We start from the raw sequence: 8,200 nt of genomic DNA, 5'->3' as shown, positions 1-8,200 counted from the left end.
GCTTTTTGTTTGATTGAATAATAAAAACACAAATTTACCTCCATAGTAAACACCACTCTATTTCAGCTAAAGCAAAAAGGTTTTTGTTTTTTTTTTTTTAGATTTTTTTATCACAGATCAACAAGCCTTTAAATATAAATGCATAGCTGCAGAGTGGGTTGCAGTTTTGAAACCCAGGATTTAACAATGGATGTAATGTGGTATGCAAAAAAGAAAAATAGCTTGAAAATGAAAGATTTTATTCAGTTTTTTTAAATAAGAATGTTGTTGTTGCTGGTGGTTGTTTACTAATGTAAAGAAAGTGAAAGAAAAAGGTTTTGATACAAAACTTTGGGAAGTTTGAAATTTTGACCACATTTTTCTTGTCTAATTAAATCATTAGAATAAACAGCTTTTGATCTCAGCAAAGCAGAACAAACGTATAGTAACACTTTTTTCTCAGTAAGTTGTATTTTTTAGGTGGTGCAGCTCATCAGACAGGGTGAAGGATAACCTGAGTTCCTGAAGTCTGAAAAAAGTCAAAACAAAAGTCAGGATTTACAGGAAAAGTCCTTTAGAAGAATGTATCTGAAACTGGAGAGGTGGTGAAAAGTTGTGATGTGCAACTACACCAGCACAAATGTCATTTTTATGAATAAGTAATCAGAATACAGCTTAAAAAACATCTGTAACAGTGAAGGACAGAGTAAACAAGTTATGTAATAGTTACAAAACTACTTACCAACTATACCAAGAACTCATCAGGATACACAAGAATTAAAGCTCTTTGTATTTTAGTTCATGTTGAAACCTCTTAAATTTCTGCTGTTAGATTGGATTTAAAACATAAAAAGTGAGTAAGTTTGTGTTGCTAATGAGCAGAAGCCTTGTGTCTCCAGGTTATCGCACTGCCAGTGTTATCATAGCTCTGACAGATGGGGAGCTGCACGAGGATCTTTTCTACTATGCAGAAAGAGAGGTGAGAAAAACAAACACTCGTGACCGAACATGTGATGGGGCAGATAAAAATACTGCCATCATCACTTTGAGCTCCCTCCTGTTACAGGAATCTATTGAGCCTCCTGATGCTCATTTGTCCTTTTTTAAAGCCTCACATGTTGACGGCAGGGATTAAGGGGGACTGTGGCTTTAAGTAGCTGGAAATGTTCTTCTAGGAAACAGCAGGTCTGAGACCAAAAACAAACCCCACAGCCCCAATTACCTAGAAATTAGGAGACAAACGTCGGTGTTTTGTGTTTTTCAGTCAGTCATGTGTTTCTCATGTTGAACAACATTTGAATGTTATTATTGCAGCTGAAACATGTTGCTCAACTTCTTGTAAAATCTTCTTAGAATCAAGGCGAAAGCATTCCATTTTTTATTCAGCGCAATGTTTTGGATGATGTAGTAAAAGTAATTAAATGCAGGCACTGAGCGTCTTCCTGTTTGTGCTGTGACTCTGCGTGTGTGTGTGTGTGTGTGTGTGTGGGTGTGGGTGTGTGTGTGTGTGTGTGTGTGTGTGTGTGTGTGTGTATATACCTGACAGGCAAACCGCTCCAGGAGCCTGGGAGCCTCGGTTTACTGCGTCGGGGTGAAGGACTTCAATGAGACCCAGGTGTGTGTTTGTGGGGTGGCATCAAAGCTGAAGTGATAGAAGTATTTGAAATGTAAAATGAACTCCAAAGCTTTGCAAATGAAACTTCATTAACTCATTTTTGTTAATGAAGTTGTTAAGAAAAAGCACACATGACAGGATATTAAACACTTTTAGGCATTTTTGCACATTTTTTTGATTGAATCATTGCAGTACTGAGATATTTTTTAACAGATTTTTTTGTTTGTTGCATATTTTCTCCTTTATTTCTTCCTTTCTTTTCTAAAGCAAAACTATTTATTGGTGTTTTTTCTGCTGCAAGACCTTTGTTTTATATTTTGGCATTAAGGCCATTACTCGGTGAAGTCAACTCTATCTGTCTGTCTGTAAGCAAAATATCTCAACAACCATTGGATGAATATTAAAAGGCCAATATTATGTGTTTCTCGGGTGTATATTTAAATTCTATACCATAATAAAGTAACTATGTCACCTTCAGTTGTTATTATAATGCTGTTTTTATGGTTTAAATCAAAAATAAACTTGACTTCTCATCATTTCCGTTTCTAAACACCTTGAAATTGGCCTCTGTCTCTTTAAGAACTTCCTTCTGATCCCATCACACCCATTTCAGCACATCATTATAGCCGCTTCTCTCTTGTTTACAAGCTGAAGCGTCGTAGCATGCTTTGTTGTAATGATACTTTAAAAAGCAGCAACATTATACAAGATCAGTTTTGGAATATTGCATCTCAGGATGCATATGAACCTTACTGTCAGACCGGAAAGTACATTTTCTAAAGAACCGGCGCGATTACAGAGAGGATGTTTCAGCTGGTGAGATCATCCACACACATATTGATCGTAATAAGTTACAAATCTCAACACATAGACCGAACAACATGCAGGGTGGGGGTGGTGGATGTGTGCTCTGTGATGAGGAAGCTCAGCTTGGAGACACAGCCCAAAAGGCGGTTCTAGTCCCAACCAGTCGTTTTTGCTCCCCTGCCTGCTGCCTCAGGACACTATAGGAATTCTCAAACATGCATGAATGAGTCAAAGCAAGACTCTGGGCATCTTTTTGATGAGAGGATAACATTATAACATGACATAAAATACAAAAAATTTGATTTTACATGATATTGCCCCTTTAAAGAAAGGTTCAGAAGATAATCAGTGGATGTATGTCTGATATTTGGAGTCAACTCAATTGGTGGTCACCAACTGACTTTGGAAAACATAAAAGTGGCCAAAACTTTGTGAGTTTTTCTAATAATGAGCTAAACCTTGATGTGGTAGTAGCAGAGAATTACTCACAACCATTACTTTGAGCACAAACAGATTCAAGAGACTTTACAACACTATTTTTCATCATGTATAAAGTTAATTTCAACATTTTTTTTGTTTCAAACTCTGACAAGTACAAAGTGTCAGGAAAATGATACAGACCTTTAATACATTTTCCCTCCTTTTGGCTGGTCCTTATTCAGGGGTTGCCACAGCGAGCAACATTGCATAAAGACTTGGCATGACATTTAATGTCATAGGCAATGTTCACTCATAGGAAATGATGAAATGTCCTGATGCAACTCTAATCCAGGTGGAAAAAATCAAAAAGAAAAAAACAAGTAGGTTCTCTGGATGGGGTTCTTCTTTAGCGAAATGTTTCGTCTCTCCTCCAAGAGACTTCTTCAGTCTGACGAATCCAGAGGACCCACTTATTTTTTTCTTTTTGAAATGATGAAATGTTCTTGGGATTTGTGATGCTGATGATTTGTTTCCTTTCTAGCTTGCAAAGATAGCTGACAGTAAGGACCACGTCTTCCCTGTGAACGATGGATTCGAGGCTCTGCAGGGAGTCATCGATTCAGTAAGCATTCGTTACATTACATTAAAGAAGGGAACATTATTTGTGCCAACAGTTTTGGCAATTAGTTTGAAATTATTTCATTCAAATGTTGGTTAAACATCAGAAAAAACAAAGCAGAGTGAGGAACTGAGATGGAAGGTTTGAAGGTTCAGGTCAGGCAGCTGTAAGTCAGTTCCAGCCATGATTTCTTCAGTAACAATAAATATTTATTATGGAGTAAATTATTAAAAGACAAAAGGTTGATTAAAAACATAAATGATTGAACTTTTAAATAGATGAAGAAGAAACTTGTGAGAACAGAAAGGAAAGCTCGGAGTTATTTCCGGCAAAATACACAAACTCTGTTATTTTTATTTATTTATTTATTTATTTATTTATTTATTTATTTATTTATTTATTTATTTCTCATCATCTCTTCAGATCTTGAAGAAGTCCTGCATTGAGATCCTGGCAGCAGAGCCCTCCAGCATCTGTGCAGGAGGTACGACAAAAAAAGATTTCACTATTTTATTTTATTTTATATATATGGCTCAGTTGGTAGAGCTGATGCCTCTCAGCAAGAAGATCTCCGGTTCAAATCCCGGTCTGGGGACCTTTCTGGGTAGAGTTTGCATGTTCTCTCCGTGCATGTGTGGGTTCTCTCCGGGTACTCCGGCTTCCTCCCACAGACCAAAAACATGACTGTTAGGTTAACTGATAACTCTAAATTGTCCCTAGGTGTGAGTGAGAGAGTGAATGGTTGTTTGTCTCGTTTGTCTCTATGTGTGGCCCTGTGATGGACTTGCGACCTGTCCAGGGTGTACCCCGCTCCTCGCACTGTGACTGCTGGATATGGGCACCAGTGACCCACGCGACCCTGAAAAGGAAGAAGCGTGTACAGAAAATGGATGGATTTTATTTTATTTTATTTTATTTTATTTTATTTTATTTTACCAAAATGTGACAACAAAATATCTTCACTGCTGCATCTTGCTTTTTTAGATTCAGCTTTTGCATTTTCTAATATTCCTGAAAACTCAATACAACAGTCCACAACCACAGATCAGGTTTAATGTTTTTGAAGGAGACAAAAATGTGTTTCAATCTTCACGTTACAGGAAATATGTTTAAGGTCAAATCATTTGATACAAGACTTGGTTTTTGAATGAGAAATCCATTTGGAGTCTGTTAAATAAATGTTTATTTTAGTTTTAAAAAGCCTGTCACTCACTCATTAAATATCGCCTGTTTTTTTTGCACAAATGGAACTTAAGCTCAATATTTGGCTCAAAATAAATAATCAGATTGAAAGCTGTTTTTTTTTTTTTTTTTTGTGCAGTTGTGATGTCAGTCTACATCTCTCTGTCCTACCAGAGTCTTTCCAGGTGGTGGTGAGAGGAAATGGATTCCTTCACGCCCGAAACGTCGACAAAGTCTTGTGCAGCTTTCGGATCAACGACACTTTAACCAAAAGTGAGTCAACTAGTAAATGAACATCTCATTATTTCAGTGGATAAAAGCATCAAACGTGATCGCTCAGGACTTTACGGTAAAAGCAGCTGAAACAAAGCGTTGGGTGAACAGGGTCGACTGCACAGCTGGAGTCCTACTGGATCAAACACGCAGCTCTCCTGGTTCCATTGGCATCAGGGCCTTTTTAAAACCAGCACACTGTTGTTTTATGGCTCATTAAAAAAAAACAAGAGATGAAAGACAGACAGTGCCACACACGAAGCAGGGGATGAAAGTCCTCAAAGATACAACCAGATTCTCTCTGTTTTTTACTACCAGCTTACTGTAACAGCTGTAAACAACACGACCTGCTCGCCACAGCAGCTGCAGGAGGTGTAAGTGTTTAGCAGCAGTGAGGAAAATGACAGGCCTGCTTTACTGAATATAAACAAACCAAAACAAGGTATCATTTTGTGCTGCAAAAAGATTCCATTGCTCTGATTATCATTTCCCCACAGTCTCATGTTTTCACAAGCACCTTCATGTTTAAATAACCTAACATTACATTTGAATGTTTTGGATGGTCACGGTGATCCTTTTAACACACTTTTGTTCACAATTTTATCAACTTGTGTCGTACCTTCCAACGTCTTGCAAAGCTTGGAAGCAATTTCTCTTCTGGAACGTTTCCAATCAGCCTGGAGATGATTTTCTTTGTGTCAGACGTAGAGTTTTAATAATGAACAAGTATTTCTCGAAAAAATATATTCTTAGTGAAGGAAAATGTATTCTGTTCAACACAGATTCTTAAATGCACTACACATTCAGAAAATATTTGATCATCTGAAATTACTTATCTTTACGTGCTGTGATTAAATTGGGATTAATTGATGTGCACTCTGTGTCATGGGTCATTCCAAACAGTGTACTTAAAAAGAGACAGGTTAGTTTAAACATCACCAGCCAACAGACAGACACGTAGTTTTTCCATTATAATATAGATTGGTGCACAAGGGGTTGAGTGACTTGAGGAGGAAGGGCTTTCCTTCATCGAGATGATGTCTTGCCCCTGTGGAGTGACTAAACGTTTAAATATGTGTTGTTTGGTTTGATTCATTACCAAAATACTCCAAGACTGAATAAAGGTCTGTGTTTTAGTCCAGCTGAATGGTGGAGTATGGCTTTATTTTATTGCAATTAAATATTCAAGTTTAAATCTGAATTTGTCTTTGTGTCTGCTCTTGCCTCTGAGTAAAAACGTTTCTTAAATTAACACAAAAAGTAAGTTTGGTAAATTATTTTGTTGTAACACTTGGCAATAAATCTTTTATCTTTGGAAAGTCTGTTAGTTTCCCTTTTAAGTGGTGCCACGTTTGTAAGGAACATGCATTTGTTTGATGAGCAGTAGAGCTGAGTATGTGGGTTGCTCACATTAAAGATTTGCTAAATCGTCTCTGTCAAACAGCTTATTCTTCTGTTGCTATAGACTCTTGTTTTTGAGCTTGGTGCTGCCAATCAGGTGCCTGGTTTAAGATTTGTGGCCAAGAAGCATTGATACAATAGAGAAATAATCGACCAAACACAAATTTCCTTACTTTTTGTGCTAAGTTTATATTGCCTGATTTCTTGCTTCTCAAACTTTGAGACAAAAATGTCATCCAGCTTGATGGCATTTTGAGTATTTCTTGTGTCAGACTCTACCACACCAAGGTTTAGCTCAATCATGTTTTTTGATAGCTAAGGTTGGTTAGCTGTGGCAGCCATGCTGAATGTGGTTGAGATCATCAGCTATAGATGTACTTCCAACAGAAGGTTGTGGCTCCAATGTGAGTCTGTCTGAGAGTTGTATTGAAATCTATTCAGTGGTTCTTGAGATATTTTGCTAATAGATGAACACAAGCACCAGCCATGATATGATCGCCCAACTTTTACAGCGATGGACCATAAAACCTGGACTTTCTTTGAGTAGTTTCTTTGATGGTATGAAATGAAAACCATGCCTCTCATTATACAGCCTCACTTGCCCTCTATGTGTTTTATGAATTCTGTCAAATGGTAAAAGAGGAAAGCAGCACAGTGCAACTACATGTGTTAAACAGATGAATCAATGTTTGACTTTGTGTCTCCAGGAAAAAGTAGCAGCAAAGGCAGTCAGACTTGCAGGGAGCTGGCAGATGTCCTGAGCTGTCTGTCGTTTGATGACAGATGTTTCAGCGGACAACTGTTTGATTACAGCACGACAAGACACAAACAAATTCTTTCTTTTTTCCTTCTTGTCAAGCAGAAAATGAAGTGATCCAAGCAACTTTTGTATTGGCGCTAACATTCAGCCACACTGGTTCAGACAAAATCCACTGAACAAATGTGAGGTTTGCTTTAGGTGTACAAAAGACAGTTTCAGAAAGTTTCATAAAATCAACTTTTATACTGATGTTTCTAAACAACTGACCCAATAAAAGTCAGATAAGTTCAAGAGAATCTCTTTACTGAATCAAACAGATTTTAGAGTCTTCTGTAAATCAACCAGGCTGACTGCACACGCCACCGACTGTAATCTTTGACCATTTGTCTTCAGCCCAATCCCCCAATAATCCTATAACTCCTCATAATTTATAGGTCAAAGCTTAACTCGTCTGCAGCTCACCGTAAAACGTGACCTTTCTGGTTGGTTAGAGAGTGAACTGTCCAATAAAACATCCTGAAACTGGATGTGTACCAAAACGTGTATCCCCAGTAGACCTTCCCAAAACACCAAGACTACACAAAATCAGCTTCCATCAGCTTTTAACTAGAATTTTCTTGTGTGTTTTCTTTTGCCTTAAATGGGTAACTTGTGTTGGATGGCGCAGAAATCCACCATGATCAGAACTTTTTCTGGCAAGCAGCTGTTTTGTTGGCACCACCTCCACCACCCCTCCTTTCCCATCTTTCTTTTATTGTCTCCAGTTAGCTCAGCGGCTTGAGCTGATCGCCTGAGTCTGAGATATGCTGCTGCCTGGTCAGAACGAGCTGCCTCCTGGAGTCAGTTTTCAAAAAAACAGACAAAATGAGGATAGATAAAAAGAAAAGCAGTTTTTTCCCCAGTGTGTTAGATAGATGTCCGTAAATTACAGACCTGCTTCTCTCAGACGGGTTGTTGATGAATTAACAATGGGTTCATCCTCAGTTGCTCTATTTTGATGCCTTACAAGCTGTATTTTTTTCATTTCATTAAAAAAACAAACAAAACAAAACATTTCACACACAACAAAGCAATACAAAATAAAATAAAATGAAAGGCAGCAGCAGCAGAAAAATAAATTATTGATATCTGCTCCTTTTAATAT

At 37.7% G+C, this 8,200-nt stretch overlaps 1 protein-coding gene across 2 annotated transcripts in view; it reads left to right on the top strand.

Annotated features, from left to right (window-relative positions):
• antxr1a (ANTXR cell adhesion molecule 1a) overlaps nucleotides 1-8,200 on the top strand; it is a 26,990-nt gene that overhangs the window by 6,314 nt on the left and 12,476 nt on the right. For both annotated transcript variants that reach the window (XM_014012132.1, XM_014012133.1), the window contains exons 6-10: nucleotides 879-958; nucleotides 1,526-1,594; nucleotides 3,363-3,443; nucleotides 3,864-3,924; nucleotides 4,797-4,895. In XM_014012132.1, the coding sequence (XP_013867586.1) occupies nucleotides 879-958; nucleotides 1,526-1,594; nucleotides 3,363-3,443; nucleotides 3,864-3,924; nucleotides 4,797-4,895 (390 nt within the window). The remainder of the gene's footprint in view (nucleotides 1-878; nucleotides 959-1,525; nucleotides 1,595-3,362; nucleotides 3,444-3,863; nucleotides 3,925-4,796; nucleotides 4,896-8,200) is intronic.

The sequence above is a fragment of the Austrofundulus limnaeus genome, unplaced genomic scaffold, assembly GCF_001266775.1.
Source record: "Austrofundulus limnaeus strain Quisiro unplaced genomic scaffold, Austrofundulus_limnaeus-1.0 Scaffold88, whole genome shotgun sequence".
NCBI classification, from domain to species: Eukaryota; Metazoa; Chordata; class Actinopteri; order Cyprinodontiformes; family Rivulidae; genus Austrofundulus; species Austrofundulus limnaeus.
The sequence above is the reverse complement of the archived record's forward strand: the minus strand, read 5'-3'. Positions and strand labels throughout refer to the sequence as shown.